At 35.4% G+C, this 19,338-nt stretch overlaps 1 protein-coding gene across 1 annotated transcript in view; it reads left to right on the plus strand.

Moving 5' to 3' along the window:
• The window catches only part of LOC123242505 (SH3 domain-binding glutamic acid-rich protein-like), a 114,501-nt gene extending 95,718 nt beyond the window's left edge, over positions 1-18,783 (plus strand). Inside the window, exons 4-7 of the mRNA XM_044670305.1 lie at positions 3,158-3,232; positions 4,202-4,294; positions 9,009-9,138; positions 18,388-18,783. Of these exons, the coding sequence (XP_044526240.1) occupies positions 3,158-3,232; positions 4,202-4,294; positions 9,009-9,104 (264 nt within the window). The 3' untranslated portion in view covers positions 9,105-9,138; positions 18,388-18,783. The remainder of the gene's footprint in view (positions 1-3,157; positions 3,233-4,201; positions 4,295-9,008; positions 9,139-18,387) is intronic.
• Positions 18,784-19,338: the final 555 nt, after the last annotated feature.

Raw genomic sequence — 19,338 nt, forward strand, 5'->3', positions numbered from 1 at the left:
CAAACTTTCTCCTGGAAGTATCTGGTTAGTTTTGATGGATAGGTGATCCTTGGTTGTAGACCCAGTTCTCTTGCCTTTCTGAATATCATATTCCATGCCTTGTGGTCTTTTAGTGTGGAGGCTGCCAGATCCTGTGTGATCCTGATTGTTGCTCCTTGATATCTGAATTGTCTCTTTCTGGCTTCTTGTAAAATTTTTTTCTTTTACTTGGAAGCCCTTGAATTTGGTTGTTATATTCCTGGGGGTTGTCTTTTCGGGGTCTAGTGTATAGGGTGATCTATGGATCCTTTCAATGTCTATATTGCCCTCTTGTTGTAGAACTTCAGGGCAATTTTGCTAAATAATTTCTATTAGTATGGAGTCCAAATTTCTATTAATTTCTGCTTTTTCAGGAAGACCAATGATTGTCAGATTGTCTCTTCTAGACCTGTTTTCTTGGCCTGTCACTTTCTCATTGGGATATTTCATGTTTCCTTTTATTTTATCAGTCTTTTTGACTTTGTTATATTTGTTCTTGCTGTCTTAAGAGATCATTAGCGTCTAATTGCTCAATTCTAGCCTTTAGGGACTGGTTTTTGGCTATAATCTTTTGGTTTTCCATTTTGATCTGGTCATTTCTGGTCTTCAGTTTACTTGCCTCACTTTCCAATTGTCAAATTCTACCTTTTAAACTGTTCTTTCTTTTTCTTTTTCTTTTCTTTTTTTTTTTTGCCAAATTTTGACTTCCAATTTGCTTACCATTTCGTTTGGTTTTGGGGCATCTTTCTCCAGTTGGAGTTTCTGTCTTCTAACCTCTTAATTTCCTTTTGAGCTATTTCCCACTTCTCTTGCCAAATCTCTTCCATCTTTCTCATCATCTCAGATTTGAACTCTTCAATAGCTTGTGGCCAGTTTTCATTATTTTGGGAAGGTTTGGATGTGATTACTTGTTTGTTCTTTTCTGCTGTTTGCTCTTTTTTCTGGATTTTATTTGTGTAAAAGTTGTCGAGTGTTACAGATTTCTTCTTGATGATCTTTCTCTTTTGGGGTTCTTGTCTCTGGCTTGCCATTGTTAGCCCTGCACCCTCTCAGGTTTATCCTCACACTCAGGGTCTATTTGAGCTCTTTAGGCTCCTGAGGTCTCAGGTCTAGTTGTTCTCAGGGTCAAACCTCCTGGTGGTCCCCTTTCTTGTTCCTCTGCCCAAGGCTCCTTTAACAGTCTCAGGGTGCTGCTTCCACAGTCGTGCACCTCACTGCTCTTGGTCCCCACTCAATGTCTGCGTCTGCAGTCAGGATCTGAGTCCTCACCTGCGCTCAGGATCCGCATGTGCGCTTGCGTCCACTCCCACACTCATGCCTGGGCTCAGGGCCTGTGTTCAAAGTCCATGTGTTCTTTAGCGTCTTGGGATCTTAAGTCTTGCTGTTCTCAGGAGCACGCCCTGGTGACCCCAGATAGCTGCCAAGGACTTAATGTGTGCCTGAAACTTGCTCTAACTCTTGTGCCCTGGCTTTGGCAGTGTAGGTGGTGGGGGGGGGGGTTGCTCAGCTTGTGTTTTAGTGAGAGCTGTTTCACCCCTCTATAGCATGAAAATGCCCCAATGCCACGTACCTCCAATGCTGCACCCTGTTGTGGGGTCCCTTTGTTCCTCTGGATTTGTTTTTATGTCTTCTTGAGGAGTCATATATGTTTCGGTTAGGAGAGGGTAAGCAGCTGCTTTTTACTCCGCTGCCTTCTTATCCAGGAAGACCTCTAGTGTTTTTTAATAGGAATGGGTGTTATATTTTGTCAAAAGCTTTTTCTGCATCATATAATTATATGATTTCTCTTAGTTTTGTTAATAGTGTTGCCAATTATGCTGATACTTTCCCTAATATTGAGCCAGCCTTACATTCCTGATATAAATTCCTCTAGGTCATAATGTACGTCCTTGTGATATATCACTGTGATCTCCTTGCTGGTATATTTTAAAAGATTTTTGCATCAACATTCTTTTTTGAAATTGGTCTATCTCTGTTTTAGTTCTTTTTGATTCAGGTATCAAAACATTTTTGTGTCATTAAAGGAAATGATAGGATTCCTTCTTTTCCTATTTTCCCAAACAGCTTATTTAGTAGTAGAATTAATGTTCTTTAAATGTTTGGTACAATTGAATTGTGAATTCATCTGGCTGGGGGGATGTTTTTTATTTTCTTATTTTTCTTTTTTCTTTTTTTTAAACCCTTAACTTCTGTGTATTGGCTCATAGGTGGAAGAGTGGTAAGGGTGGGTAATGGGGGTCAAGTGACTTGCCCAGGGTCACACAGCTGTGAAGTGCCTGAGGCTGGACTTGAACCTAGGACCTCCCATCTCTAGGCCTGACTCTCAATCCACTAAGCTACCCAGCTGCCCCCTGGGATGTTTTCTTATGGAGTTCACTGATGGTTTTTTCAGTTTCTTTTTTAAGAAACAGTTTTAAGAAACAGTTATCGTTTTATTTCTTCTTTTGTTAATCTGAAGAGTTAATTTTTTTTGTAAATATTCATCCATTTCACTTATTTTATTGTCAAATTTATTTGCATGTTATTAGGCAAAAATAGCTCCTAATAAAAATGCTTTTATTTCCTCTTTTTTAGTGGCAAATTCACCCCACTATTAATTTGATTTTCTAATTTCTTTTTTTAAATCAAATTAATCAATGGTTTATCCATTTTATTTATTTATTTTTTCATAAAACCAGCTCCTTATTTATTAGGTTTAAGGCAGTAGTTCCCAAACTTTTTTGGTCTACTGCCCCCTTTCCAGAAAAAATATTACTTAGCCCCCTGGAAATTAATTTTTAAAAATTTTAATAGCAATTAAAAGGAAAGATAAATGCCATCACTGCTCCCCTGGATTGTTGCAGCACTAACCAGGGGGCAGTAGCGCCCACTTTGGGAATCACTGGTCTAAGATGTTCTTTCAGTTTTCTTAATCTCTCCTTTGATTTTCAGAATTTTCAATTTGGTGTTTAATTGGGGATTTTCTTTTTCAATTTTTTTAGTTGCATGCACAATTCATTGATATTTTCTTTTTGTATTTTATCAATGTAATCATTTAGAGATTTAAGAAATGTTAAATGTAATATAAAGTGCAAGGATTGATATTCCTTTCTAGAGTTTTCAATATTTTCAAGTGTTCTTGATTTTATCTGTGATGCAGGTGCCAGAAACAACTGAGGAAACATCATCTCTCCCGAATGGTGAACTTGTAGGAGGGAAACAGAGTACCATGGAAGTAATATTTTTTTTTTTGTTCCTTCTTTCCCAAACCTCAGCCTGTGCAGAATCCCTTGTTTTAATCTTTCCATTTATTCAGCTTTTAAAATGCCCAAGGTTTCTACCCAGCCTGGTTTTTGAATAATATCCACTTCCCAAAGATTTATCTCTTAGGCTTCAGATTTCCTGCAATATCTTAAGACAACCACCTCATTTAAACCCCTAAAAAAATCTTTTTTTTAAACCTTGACTTTTCTTCTCTAATCTAGATGATTTGGTTGAAATAATTATAGTAGCTGAATATAACAGCTAGTTTTCTAGCTACTTGGTAAACTTTTAGATTCCCCATACATTACTCTAGACAAAGGTTTGGACTTCTCTTTTCTACCCCTACCCCATCCATACTCCTTCCACACACTTAAAGGGCCATGTGGTCCAGAACCTCAGGGCACAGGCTTCAAGAACTGTGAAACCATGGGCTAGTTATTTAACTTCTCAATCTCTTGGCAATCTGTATAAATTTCAGAATAAATGCTAATCTGCAATGATAAAGCAATTTTCCTCATTAAGACAGCACTGAGCCAATGAAAACAAAGGTCTGATAAAAATACAGATAGTTTACTGGTATGATGGTCTATGAACTTTAGACATACAAATTAAGAAGAAAATATTTAACATCCTGATAATCTTTTATTTGAGGAAACTATCATACTTAATTACCAATTCCTAAAAAAAAAAACAAAACCAAAGTAGGTAGAAGTAAGACACCTAGCCCATAGGTGTTATCTATTTCTTTCAATAGGAAAATTGCTTAGCTTTGGTGGTGTATTTTGGCTAGGAAAAATTTTTGTTGTCACCCTACATTTAATAAGCAAGATCAGAACATTTCCCACTTTTGCCACAAATAAAGGAAGGGTCATACTGCCATACACAGCACTCTGCTAGATTTACTAAGTTTTACTACACTGTATATTTCCTCTGTGTTTAGGGAATCGACAATGCTGAAATAAGTGGAAAAAATGAGGTGCAAAAAGAAGACAATGAAGATGCAGACAGTCCTCCTGAATCAGAAGTAAAACAGGCAAGTTGGTTCCCTATCCCCACTTTTAGTTTTTATTTTAAAAATTCATGTTGATTCAGAAGACTTTCTAGCACAAAAGAAAATGAGACATCAAATAGTTTGTATCCCCAGGACTTTATATTCTTGGTAAGGACTATCAGTTTTCTTAAATTTGGATCTTGCTAATTCAGAAATTGTGCTAAATTAAACCCTCTAGGCTTTTTGGGTTGATAAAGTATATACTCTCCAATTCTGAAGTCGAACTGTGAATTATGTTTCTTGGTGATATATACCATATTAGCTTGAATGTAAATCAGACCGTATTCCCTGTGTGCTCTGCTCACAAAAAATATAGAAACATAGAGTTTAGTTTGTATAAAACCTGGGTATAGTTTATAATTATGCTTTTAGTATCATAGGTGAAGAAGCCATGATAAAAGATGAGATTTTTTGAAATTTTGATGTTATGTACTTTACTTATTATTACAATAGTTACCTGCCTGCCTAGCTGAATAATTGTAGGTATGTCTAGAAGTTTGTACGTTTTATTAATATTATTATTTTTTGTATTGAACTTCTAATTTCATTGGTATGGAGGAAATTCAATGAGGTGACTCCCTTTACCAACATAGATTGTTACTTGCTTCATAATTTTATAGTCATTAGAGTTGTCTAGGGGCACTGAAAAGTTGTGACTTGCCTAGATTAATACAGCCTGTGTATATGAGAAATTGAACTTAAACCAAGGTCATTTCAATTCCTAGGACATCTCTCAATTTGTTATATCATGACTGCCTCCCTGAACATGTTTTTATATGGTGAAAATATAGGGAACCATGTTGAAATAAAATCACAGTCATGAATTAAGATACAATAACAAGAATTTTAAACTAGTATCTACTGATAATGCTAAAATGACAAACAATATATGTAGAAGAAAAATGTCTCAGAAAGTTATTTTTAAGGAGAAAACATTATAAGGGTTTGAACATGGCAGAAAAAAGAGATTGTTTATATATTTCCCTCTGATTAGAGAGGGTAGAGGCCAGATAGTGCCAACCTCTTCTCAAATCTTCTGTTTAAGGAGGGCATCAGTGGTAGCCATCTAATCATTTCCTACCTCTTCTGTATTTTATTTGCTAGGTGGCCCAGTGGATAGAACACTGGACCTTGAATCAAGAAGACCAAAGGTCAGATGTAGACTCAAGACACATAATAACTATCATCCTTGGCAAATCACTTTAACTTCTCTTTGCCTCAATTTCCTCAAACTTTAAAATGGGAATTATAATAGCTCTCATCTTGAAGATCTGTTGTGATGCTTAGCACAGTTCCTGGCATTTAAATGCTTATTTCATGCCCCTTTCATTTACCATCTTTCCTCTCTTTGCTTTCCCTCCCAAGTTACCTTCTCTACCTACCGCCCCTTTTCCCCCCTTTTCAACTTCTCCCATTAGACTGTGAGCTCTTTTAGGACAGGGACTATCTTGCCTTTTTTTTGTATCAATAGAGTGCAGCAGAGTGCCTAGCACATAGTATGTGCTTGATAAATGTTTATTGACTGATTGATTTGTAAATTATCTTGTCATTTAATTATGGGGAAAAGGGTAGCTAGGTACCACAGTGATTAGAGAGTTAGGCCTGGAATTAAGAGTACCTGGCTGCAAAGGTAGCCTTAGGCACTTCCTAGCTGCGTAACTTTGGGCAAGTCACTTAGCCCCAGCTGCCTAACCCTTGCAGCTTTTCTGTCTCAGAACTGATACTATAAGATAGAAGATAAGGATTAAAAAAATAATTATATGGAGTGTAGCTTAGAGCACCGAGATTAAGCAGCTTGCTTATGGTTTCATAGCCAGCATATGTTAGAGAGTTGAACGTAGACGTTCTTGGCTATGAATAAATAAATAAGAAGAAGGTGCAAAAAGACACAGACTAGGTAGAAGCTAAGATCAGAACAAGTTATCTCTATGTAGAAAAGAATAGATGGTTTCTAAACATAACTACTGTATAAACTAAAGTAATACCATAGTCAATTATTTCCATTTAAATCTTTAATATTACAAGACTTTATAACTATCCTTCCTTCCCTCCACATATTAACATCAATACCTCTCAATCAATAATAAACTATACCTTTAATGACCAGATAATTCAGTTATTATTCATTAATTCTCTATTGAGGAATACTCAAAGTAAATAAATAAAGCCATTAAGCGATTACTTTGAAATAAGGTAACTCCTGACATTCCTATCTTTATTACTTTGTATCCCTATGCTTACTTCCCCAGTTTGTCTTAGAATACAGGATGTGTAAGTATTTAATAGCAATTTAACTCTAAGTTAATAATAACAATTTTAATAATAGTAGTAATAAAATAGCCAGTCCCCCCCCCCCAAATCTGCAATTGGGATTTCTGAATAATATGGTTTATTGGAAAACATATTTAGATCGATTATCTGATTAAAACTACAACAATCAGCTATATTTTCAAGTACTAACTTTTCCTACATAAGAAAAGCTTTACTTAGTATGGGGCATGGTTTACTCAAACCTTTTCCTTTCCAAAAGAGCAAATATAAAATTAGGAGATATAATTCAATGTTTGTTCTTATAAAAATTTAGAAAGGCTCATTTGATGTCCATCATTGAAATGCATGACTGATTTGAAATAAGGAAGGAAATTAGTATTTAGGAAAAATGATCTTTTGACCCTTTGCCCAAACCAGATGTTCCATTATATTTGTAATTATGAGGTATTACTAGTCCCTAGTCCCTTTATGATGTGTAGAAACCTTTCTCTAATGGAATTAAAGGGATCAGTCTTATTGAACAGAAAAAACTACACAAACTTTTGCAGGGTTTTAAATGAATAAAACCTAGAGCCATGATGGAGAACCTATGGTGCATGTGCCAAAGATGGCATGCAGAGACTTCTCTGTGGCATTAGCACTGTTGTCCACCTGAGTTAGTTACTAGAAAGGCAGAGGGACTCAGGCAGAGCTGCTTCCTTTCCTCTTTCCACCATGACTCCCTGCCCCTCTGTGCAGCCCAATGGAAGCGTTTATTCCCTCCCCTGAGTGGAACACTTAGGGCACTCCCCTCCCCCTCTCAATGTGCATCTCTCCATCCCCTGAGTGGAGCACTGGGGCCACTCCTTTCTCCTTCCCCTGTCTAGGGTAAGATGGGGATTGGGGCATAGCACCCAGTCTGGGGGAGGGGCAGAGTACAGCATGCGACATCTAAAAGATTCTAAAAGGTTCACCATCAATGACCTAGAGGCATTAGTTCAAGGCAGTGCAGGCTCAGGAGCTTTGTGGAAAATATTCCTGAAGAGTGGGAAGAGGAGGTTTCGTGTATCAACCACAGTGTTACGTAGTTATTTATCAACATAGAGACAACTGGTCTAGCAATTTAAAAGTTGAGAAAGTTTGACGTACAATTGAGGGGGGCAGAGGCAATAAAAACACAAAAAATTCAGTAAATTATTAGTGTGCTGTAAGCCCTTGGTTCTCAGATAATCAGCAAATATGGGACTAGATTGCCAAGAGATAAATTGGAAGGCTATTGAAATGATTGACTTTATTACTTCTTGAACTGGATACTTCTACCAACATAAGGAACAACAACAAAGAACTGGGTAATATTGGTTGTCTGGGAATAAGGATTGACAATTCTGGAATGCCAGAATGTTAGAGGGTTTAGGATTATAGCTAGTGAATCCATAAAATGATTAAGACTAGATGGAGAATGGATGAGAAACTGAAAAAATGGGAAATGTCAAGAATAGGATTAGTGGGAAAGGTGAGTGGATAGAAAGGTGTGTGTAAAGAGCAGAATTTTGAAATGTTGGTTGACTTGGAACTGGTACAGTTCTGTGAAAAGGTAAAGGCTATATGGGTGGCTTTGTGGTTATTGCTGAAGTAGGGTAGAGAAGGTGGTATTTGATTTGAGGAGCTTGAGGAATTGTGTACTCAAAGTGCTAAAGGTATTACAAATATTAATATTAAAGTCTGTAGAGATGATGACAGGGAAATTATGTTTCTCAACAGTAATAGCATGCTTACTCTAAAACTTTTAAAAGTCCAGTCTGACTTATGACTGATTTTTGCATGTAAGAATTATTGATAACACTGGTCTATTGGTTAGCTTTTTGCTGTAGAAGATAGTACATCCTAAATTTAATATACATTGTCAAATACAACAAAATACTAGATTCTTTTTACTGCCTCTCAATGGTTACCCACTTGTTTAAACTATTACATTCTGATTTTTATCTTTTTTAAAATTTAATTTTTTTCTCATTACATGTAAAAAATTTGAACATTTGTTTTTTAAAACATTGAGCTCCAAATTCTCTTTCTTCTTCCCCTCTATCCTCATCAAGAAGGCAAGCAATTTGATATAGGTTATATATGTGCAGACATGAAAAATATTTCCATATTAGTCATGTTGTGACTTTTTGATTTTTCTAAGCAAAAGGTAAAAGGATTCTCTGACTTAAAGCCTATTAATATTAGGAGTCAAATATATATTTTAAAAGAAAAACAAATGGAACACACTGGATATATTTATTTTGGTGGACATTCCCAAATAATAAAATTCCATACTGTGGAATCTTATTTCAAAGGGTAAAAAGGGAAATAGACTTGTTTTCATGCCTTTTTTTCAGTTCCTATTATTGCTTTATTTTTATACATATTTGTAAATAACATTATTATCCATTATTTAAATAAGGAGGAGACCACAGAAGAGGAAGAAAAAGAGGAAGCAGAAGAAGAAGAAAAAGAAGAGGAAGAAAAGGAGGAAGCAGAAGAGGAAGAAGATTCTTAGTTTTTTCCACATTTAATTTCTACAAGTTTCTCAGGTATTTAATTTGTGTGCGTGAAAGATTATTCTAGGAATGACTGTAATGAGTCATTGCTCTTAAATTTCAAATGTTAGAAAAGTATATTTCAGCATGTGCCGGTCCACTTTTCTAAGGCACTGATCCTAAAATATGAAAGGTCCCAGAGCTATGTTAATTGGGTTTACTACAAATTTGTGTTCTATATAATCTCAACTGAGTTCTCACTGTAACAAGATAATTCTTTTACTTCTCCTTCACTGAATCCCCATAGAGGCTTTCCACAATTTTATCTTCTCTCCTCAACCTTCCCACATTTCTTTCTCTTCATGTCCTTACCTTAAATTATCCTGAGAAAAGAGGATATTTGCAAAGGACTTTCATCTCTCTCAAAAACCTCTTATCATTGCCTGCCATTTTCCCTTTTACTTTACGCTTTGAGGTAGAGATCAGTCTTCTCCTTGACAAAGTCAACTCTTCTACTTGTACTCTTCATCCTACCTACCTTCCATTTCCTCTAGCAGATTGCTTTCTCTTCCTCTCTTTTCTTTTCTCCCTTTTCCCTCTCCCCTCTCCTCATTTTTTCCTTTCACCCATTCCCCTCATCTTTCCTTCTCTCTCTCTGTCTGTCTCTGTAGGTCTGTCTCCCTTTCTGCCTCCTACTGTGAATTGATTCATTCCTCGCCCCCTGAAGACATTCCCAGGTTTTCTTCATCCTTGAAACACACAACCCCCATCCCCATTTGACCCTACCATTTCTTCCAGGTTTTTGTTCTCTCTCATCCTCTTCTCAGCCAAACTCCCATAAAATCTCTCTATACTCTTTGCCTTGGCTTCTTTTTGTCTTAGTTTCTCATATCTCCACTGAAATTACTCTCTCTAAAGTTCAGTGATCTTTTAGTTGTCAAATATGTTGCCTTTGTTCAAGTCTCCTCTTTCTTGAGCTCTCTACATCCTTTGACACTACTGCTTGCCTCATCCTAGATACTCTTTCCTCTGTGAGTTTTTGTGATACTGCTCTCTGTTGGTTTTCCTTCCTGAAAAGGAAAAAAGATCTAACTACTCCTTTTCATTCCTCTTTGCTGGATCAGCATCCATGTCACATTTTCTAAATGTGAGAGTACCCAGGGCTCTTTCCTGGACTTTCTTCTTTTTTCTCTTTTCCTTCTCTCTTTGACCTTTTTAACTCATATGGGTTTAATTATTAGCTCTATGACTCCCCAATCTATAATCTACCCCTCATCTCTCTCTTCTGAGCTGCAGCCTCACATTGCCAAGCGCTGTTGTACACTTCAAATTAGATGTAATTTCAAACTCATTATGTCCAAAACAGAACACAAAGTCTTTCCCTCAAAACCCTCATCTCTTCAGAACTTCCTTGTTTCTTTTGAAGGCACCACAATCTTTCTAGCATATCATCTTCAATTTTTTATTCTAACTCTCTCCAAAAATCTAAGCTGTTGAAAAATATTGTTGCTAACTGTACATTTCTATCATCAGTTATCCTTTCTCTCTATTCATAAGATGATAACACTAGTTTATGCCTTCATCACCCTTTGTCCTTCCAGATATTGTCCCTGCCTGTCACTACCCATCTCAGTTCATCCTCATCACAGCTACCAAAATGATTTCTCAAAATCTCATCATATTACTCCCCTTACTGAATAAACTCTAGTCATTCTTTATCACCTCTAGGATAAAATACATACTTCTGTTTGTCATTTTATGATCCTTGCCACCTGGTCATACATTACTTTTCCAATTTCGTTACACATAGCTTTAATAGCTTAACACTATTTTAAGACTTTTGAGATATCCCATATGACTCTGATTCATATATACTACAGTCCCACCAAACTAACCTTCTTAATATTCCTCACACATGGTACTCCATCTCCTATCACCATACCTCAGCACTGGCTATCCCCCAATCCTAGATTATACTCTCTCCTCTATTCTACTTCTTAGAATTATTTGTTTCCTTTAAGGTTAAACTCAGTTCCTACTGTTTACATACTGGTTTCCTCAGGGGCTGTTAGGGAAGAGAAAGGAGAAAACATTTATATAGTGCCTAGTATGTGCCAGGAACTGTGCTAAGTATTATTTACAAATATTAGGCTATTTGAGCTTTATAACAACTCTACAAAGGAGAGGCTATTATTATCTTGATTTTACAATTGAGGCAACAGGTAAATTGAACTGAAGTGATTTGTGCCGGGTAACACAGCTAGTATCTGAGGTTGGATTTGAAATCTAGTTTTCTTGAGTCTACCTCCAGTGCTCTGTCTGTTGCACTACCAACTGTGCTAATATCTAATACTCCAAAATTTTATTATATTAATTTTGTATCCATGTTGTTTATACCTAGGTAGTAGAGTTTTAAAGACTACCTTCATGCATAGCCTCATTGGAAAATTGGGAGGAGTATTGCATTGAGAGTTATACTGAAATAGTCTACAACTGCAGTAGACCCTTATCCTTTGGGCTGCTATTTGAAAAATTATGTTATTCATTCTCATTTAGAGTAATTCATGAATATATATTGATTTTTAATAAATTAATTGATGTTTCCCCATTAATTAGTATCTATGAGGCCCATCTCAGTATATTAATTATTAATCAAACTTGAGACTTTTTTTTTTACTTTAAACTTTCACTCTTCTCCCTATTACAAACTTCCTCCTTTTCCAGGCTTAACTAAACATCAATGTTGCTGGTTATACAATATATCAATAATGCAAATAACAGTAAAACAGAAATAAATAATTATTTACAGTATATAAATTTTAAGGAAGATCACAGCAAGGTCATATCTGACCAATACTGTCACTGATGACTTCTCATCATTTCTGGAAACACAGTCCCATCACTCCTTTAGGATAGCAGCCAAAATCTCTCAAGACTTCCTTTCATAATAACTTGCCCACATACCCACTATTTGTGGGTTGCAGAACTGGTGATCTTTAAACTTTATCATGAAGGTTCACCAGTTGTCCTCCTGAAGTCCTTGTATTTTGTAGTTGAGTCGGGCTTGTGAATGCTATCTGGGCTATTTTTCTAAATGGTTTGTTTTGAAGGTAACAGTATATATGAAAATCTATAAGTGATGCTATTTCTAGAGGAACATAAGAATAACCATTTTAGTTGTAAAATATTCCAGGATTTTAGCCATAAATTTATTTTTTTTTCTGCAACACACAAAGAACTATAAATAATTATCATCTGGCATTCTGTTAACCAAAATCCTTTATCAGTATCTAGGAAAACCATCACCAGGTCCAAAATGACCAGAAACAAGAGAGGTCTTCTGTGATGCAAGGGTTAAATTTGAGATACTAGGACCAAGGTTATCTGGCCAAACAATGCTAAAGAGGTCAAGATAAACCAAAAAGCATTTATTAAGAGCCTACTGTGTGCCAGACACTGTGCTAATGGCTGACCATAAAAAGAAAGGCAAAAACAGCACCTGTTTTCAAGTATCTCACAGTCTAATAAAGCACAATAGATACTGGGACAATCGTATTGTTAAAACTATTTGGACTTTTGAGATTGGAGCTATTTATTGATCCTTTCTCTGTCTCCCAAAGGGGAGTATCCTAATCTTCTCAAAACTTATCTCCGTCTCTTAGGATGTTATTTGCCTTTTTCTGCTTTCTTGGGTTTAAGGTCAACTTTTATGGTCAAACATGACCAACAGTTCCATTGTTAGCCTAAGTATGTGATTGTATGAGTACAGCAGAGACTATAGTGGACCACCGAGACTCTAGTGGTTCCCAAACTTTTTTGGCCTACTGCCCCCTTTCCAGAAAAAATATTACTTAGCCCCTTGGAAATTAATTTTAAAAAAATTTTAATAGCAATTAATAGGAAAGATAAATGCACCGGTGGCCATCACTGCCTCCCTGGATCGCTGCAGCACCCACCAGGGGGCGGTAGCTCCCACTTTGGGAATCACTGAGAGAGAGAGAGAAGTGACACTTTGCTATTCTGGCAAAACATTATCTTTCTTTGATTGGGGCATACGAGCAAATAAAAGAAAATGGATTCACATGTGCAACTTCACAAAAATGAAAGAAAGAAACTCTTAAAAGTAAACTTTAAAGACAGGTAATCAGAAAGGGGGAAATAAACTCTCAAGAGATGAAGATATATTTCAGGAAGATAGATCCATTTGCCCTTTGGGACTAATAGAGGGAAACGGAGGTGGGAGAGAGGAATTAGCTGCTTTAATCTCAGGAGCAATCAAGACCTGACTGGTGACTTGTATTATTTGGTTATACAGCTCCAATCTTAGGGTCCTGACCTTTTATTCTCAATGTCTCCCAGTCTCTCAGTCTATACAGCTGCTGCTAGTGATAATGACATCCCACACTGCACACCTCTCTGCTCCACTTCTGCTAATATGGGTGGGAATAATTATTAAAGTAATGCCAAGACTGTGCTGAACACATACCTACATTCAAATATTGATTTTCATAATGATCCTAAGCCACTGAAGGGCCTTGACATTATTCTAAATCAATTATGATTAAATTATGTTCTTTAGAGTCTTTGTGTTAAATTATGATTTTATCAATCATCAAATTTATATATATATATATATATGTGTATACACATAAATTAACCATTGAGATCCAAGACAAAGAACACTGGCTCTGGAAGTAAAGAATCTATATTCAAATCTCTTCTCTGATTCCTACTACCTCTCTAACCTTGTGAAAAGTCATAATTGTTCTGGACTTCATTTCCTTCATCTGTAAAAGGAGGGAATATAGACTAAATGACCTGTGCGATACTTTGAAGCTCTAGACCTATTATCTATAACCCTGATTCTGGACTTTATTGTAAAACAAAGACTTTAGTTATTCTTGGTAAACATGTGCTACTTTGTGATTTTAAACAGCCATTTTCCTTAAAATTAAAAACTATTACTACTATTGTCTAAAAATGAAGAGTGTTTATGCAATAGTACAACATATCATTGGAAAGCATCATTGCCATAATGGACAGAGAAGTCAGTATAAATTTCATTGAAATCTTATGTTGATAAAGTCATTGGCCTCAACAGAAAAAAATTTACAGTTCACAATTTTTTAGAGCAGAATTTCACATCAGATGATAGTCAGCATTGATGACCTGAAGAAATAAATGTGCCATGAGTTATATTCTATTTTGCATTCTGCTAAAATCAGCAACTTTGCTGTCTGTCCCCTAGAACTTTTATCTCCATTACCTTGGCAGCACCATATAACACCTCCATTAAAAAAAAGTATAATAGCAGTTACATGCTTTTGACAAAAAAATGAATAACACTTCTATTTTGTTAGTTCAGTAAGTGGTCAGTTAATCAACAAGCATTTTGCACTCTGTGAGGCAGTTAATGTAGTCTGTAGACAAAAAAATCCAACAGTCTGCCTATATTTCATTGGAGGAATTATGATTATATTAGAATGAAGTTTATTGCAACTAGGGATTGTTTCACTGTTTGTACTTATATCCCCAATGCCTAGAGTAGTACCTAACACATTGTAGGCGATTAACAAATACTTTTTTATTTGATTAATGTGAGTGTATGCAAAATGTATACAAAATAAATACATAGTAACGGGGAGTAATTGTTTCATCTTGAACTGAGCTTTAAAGAAAACCCAAGATAAGGAGAGGTAGAGAGAACAGACTATATTCTAGGCATGGGGGTCAGCCTGTGCAAGGGCAGAATTAGGATTTGGAATGTGTGTAAGGTCAAGAAGGTCACTTTGGTTGTTGGAGTACAGAGTATATGAAGAATAATAAAAAGAGAAGATAGATTAGAACATCTGAAGGACTTAAAATGCCAAAGGAGTTTATATTTGATTCTAGAGTTACTAGAGAGCCATCAGATTTTTTTTTAAGCTCTGTTTCTTCCTGTATCAAAACCAAACCTGGGGAAACAAAGTTGATATTTGACCTGAAGAAATTAACTGGGGAAAAAATTCCACCACTTGAGTGATGATGAAACAAAATGTAATTGTATGCTTTCTTTTCTCTCCTCATGATATACAATGCAAAAAAAATTGAATAAAATGTTCATAAACATCATTTAAATCTCCTTAACCTTTCACATTCATTTTATAAAACTGACATTTCTTTTAAAATAAATATATAAAAACTTTAAAGATGGGGTTTTAACATTCATTATAACAATTCATTAAATATTAATTAATATAGCCTAAGTATAAATTTAACTTATGCCAAGTACTTTTGACAGCCTGACCCAGGAGAGGATAATATCTAACCTGAGTGCTCTCTAAACCAGATAGCATACTTTTGATCATCCCTGTATCAATAAAAATATTTGAGATCTCACCTCTAATATATGCTTACTCGTTTATTATTTCCAATTATTATTGTATTTATACATACTTTATACAAATATCCAAAACAGAGATTAAGATAAAATGAAAGTTTTTCAAAGCAATTTTTATTTACTACTAATTCAAAATCCCTTTTTGATTTCACTAAATTTTTTTCATTAAAATTTTTAGTGACTATGATTGAACGTTTCATTGTTTTTCAGAATTTTGTAACATTTGTGATACAGTAATACACATAATATGTCAAAAGTGATAGAAGGCTCAGAATACCACTGTCAATTTCTTCATTTTGCAAAACTTCTATTCTTTTCTCATGGTATATTAAATGATATACATGTTCATGTGATTGAATTGAGTGAAGGCATCAGTATCATGTATATTACATATTAGCAAATATAATTTCATATTTTTAAATTATTATGATCATTTATAATTTAATTTTCCAAAAATGCATGTAGAAATCAATCATCCCTTACTCCTGTCACATTTTGTTAATCAGTAGGACCTGTTTTTCTGTTGAAAAGCAATGGAAGCTAAACTCTTGGAAGTTATTGTTGGCAGATGGGAAGCATGGTGTGTGGGACAGGATTTCACTTGGTTAAGGATGTCAGGTTGTTGGGATTCTAGGCTACAAAGAATGATTTATTGAAATAAGTCTATTGGAATTTTTATGTCATTTATTGTACAAAATATAGGAGTAAGCACATTATAGTAATTATGGTGGAACACTTGATTTAGGGTTTGCTTATAAGCTTTTCCTGGCCTTGCTTTATTTTCTTCTTTAATTCACCAATATATTTAAAAAGGCAACCATAACTTTTCAGACTTTTTTTCTTTGGAAAATTATGCTTCCTAATTACAATATTGAAGCTCTTCCCTCTGTAAAATTTTTGGGAATATTTCATTGTTGCTTAGATTCCAGGTTTTTTCTCCAGCTTCACAGAATTTTGTAGAAACATTTTCATCTTGGATCATCTTCCCATTTCTTTGTATTTGGAGTCCTGTGATGTCTGAACTAGGTCTAGAATAGGGGTTCTAATTCTATATTTCAGCATAATAGGTTTCCTTTGTAACCTTAAGTATTTTATTTTTATACTTTAAAACTATTGTTCTGAGAATGTGTTCAAAAGCTTCACCAGGCTGTTAAAGTGTTATCTTCCTCACAAATCTAGTTCTTCATTCTAATGGCCCACAGCTGGTTGCAGTGGGGAATTGATTTTTCTGACAGGTCTTTGAAAAACACTTCCTGTCTCCTTTTTAAACTGTGACACTGGATGGCTGGCTACATCAGAGATCACATTAGAGACTTGCCCCAAGGCCCATCTTATCTGTATACTCAACCATGACATTCTCACTTTCCATTTCCTTTTGTTTCATCTTCGGGATCTCTAGACTCATTCAGTAACCACATTTAGTTGGAATGACAGGCAATTCTTGAAGAGCTGGGAAGAAATTGACTTAGAGGACAGATTCAGGAAAAGAAAACTCAGTATCTCACTTTTTTCTCTTCATAGGACATAACTGTTCTGTGTTTACCTGCAGAGTTCTGGACACTGAAATCTATCTTCTTCTATGATTTTCCACCTTAGTTTATTTACTGCATCTTGGGTAAATATCTTGATTTTCATTCCAGTTAAAGATATTCTTTTGGAATAATTTCCCCCTGCTCTTTTCTTAGATTTTTCCATTGTTGTATCCTCTTTATCATTTATGCTCATTCTTAACCTGACCCTAACTTTTCTGTATAGCCTTATTATACATTACTCTTCCACACTCTTCAGTCCAACCAAGATGACATTCTTACTCTTCCTTATACACTCTGGTTCCCATTTTTATCTTTGCACCAGCTATTCCCATACCTTAATGTGCTCCCTCCTCATCTTACAATCCTTATCTTCCTTCAAAGTTTAGGTCATCCAAAACTTCTGCATGAAGCTTTCCCTAATCTTTCTCACTGGTAGCACCTTCTATCTCTCCACATTTTCCTCTAGCAGTTTTGTTTATACTTCTTATTTTTCAAGATTTAGAGACAAGAGAATATGAGATCTTGTGGGTGCAGAGAGAGCAAAAACTAAGTGAGAGCAATACTCATTTTCATCAATAGTAGATGGATATTCAGCAAAATTTGCTACAGTGACTCTATATCTTACACAAGCAGGATCACCAACTCCCTACCCACTGGAAACTATCTCATTAATCCCTATTGGAATTAATTAAAGTAATTCCAATACATTCTTTTAAATTCCTAGAGGACATATATTGTTTCACTTTGTCTATGTATCTTTGCACTGAGCACAGTCTCTCTCACATAGTAGGTGACTAATAAATGCCTCCCAATTGATGTCATCTTCCACCATCTCACTGGACCCCTTTGACTTTGCCTAGCTGCTCCTAGGGGCTGCTTATATGCCAAACTTCCTCCTTGTCCACTGTTGCCACCTCCAATTTTGTAACTGCAACTTTTTACATCTGTTACTATATCATTTAGCTTGCATCTTCAGTCCTTGAAGAGAGGGAAGGATGGAAGAGGGAGAGAAGAGCCAATTGCCATTATAGTCACTGATGCACAATAGGCAACCAACGAAAGCAACTTTTATTAGAAAATGGTGGTAGTGGGAGCAAGAAGATATTTTCTTCCTGTACCCCCTTTGATCATCTTAAGAAACTTCTGGGGTGCATGTTACTTCCCCTTTGGAGACCACTGCTCTAATGTGATGCTTACTGAAAATAGATATAATTAGATATAATTCTAGTCTAGTTTTTTATAGGAAAAACTCAATTTTTCTCCTTTGCACTTGGGTGAATGCTAATTCACAGAAGAAAATTTTAATGCATGTGAAATAATCAAGACTGTAGTAAATAAACAAAAAGTATCCTATAAATGTTCTTCTCCCTAAATGTTTTCCTTTCCCTTTAGGAAGTGAAGTACAAGCCATGCCACAATATTTCATCAATCTTGCCTCAGCAAAATGAGATGGCCTGAGGTTTAGACACATTTCTTAGCATATCAGCACGACACTGAGGAGTTGCTGTGCTATTTATGTGGGTAGATGTATATTGTCTATATCTATTTGAAAAGAAATGTGGATATATACACAAATTTATTTTTGGTTCAAATAGATATGTTTGCTTTGAAAAGCACATTTTAATTATTCCTGGAAAAATTATTCCTAGCTATGGAACTAGCTCAAATTCAGCCCAAGAGATTCCAAGGATGCTCCCTGTAATGTGCTTTATGCTGCTTCTGTCAGAACAATTTTGAATGTGTTGCAGTGTATAATGGTCTAAATAAAAGCCGTTAATGTAAAATCATGCCTTTGTCCAGAGAAGCATCATTTCCTTATTTATACTCTCAATTACTAGAACTTAATTTTTGTGTTGCATAACCATACATAATATTTTCCATAGATATTGTGCTATTTTTTCTTTCTTTACTATTATGTTTTGTACATATTTAATACATACATAACATATATTTTAATTCTTTGTAAGTTAATGTTAGTGGTGATGTCTACATGTATAAATGTGGTAGAAAAGACAGATATGACCTGTAGTGTCTTCTACATGAAGATCTATTGCTTTACAACTGTAGCTGCAGATTGTAGCTATTAATTTTTTTTCTTTTCTTAAAAAAACATATCTTTATATCACAGTTCTCTGAGGGAAAAGGAAAAAAACCATCCCCTTCTTCATGATCCCTCCAGATCTAGTTTGTGGCCAAGCTTTATTGATTAGACCTTTGTAATATCTCTTAAATATACCCCATTCTCTCCCCTGATTCTGCCACCACACCAGTATAGGTTTTCATTGCCTCATGCTTATACTATTGCAAGAGCCTATTGGTGGATCTGTCTGCCTCAAGTCTCAC

This window comes from Gracilinanus agilis, chromosome 3 (assembly GCF_016433145.1).
Source record: "Gracilinanus agilis isolate LMUSP501 chromosome 3, AgileGrace, whole genome shotgun sequence".
In the NCBI taxonomy this organism is placed as follows: Eukaryota; Metazoa; Chordata; class Mammalia; order Didelphimorphia; family Didelphidae; genus Gracilinanus; species Gracilinanus agilis.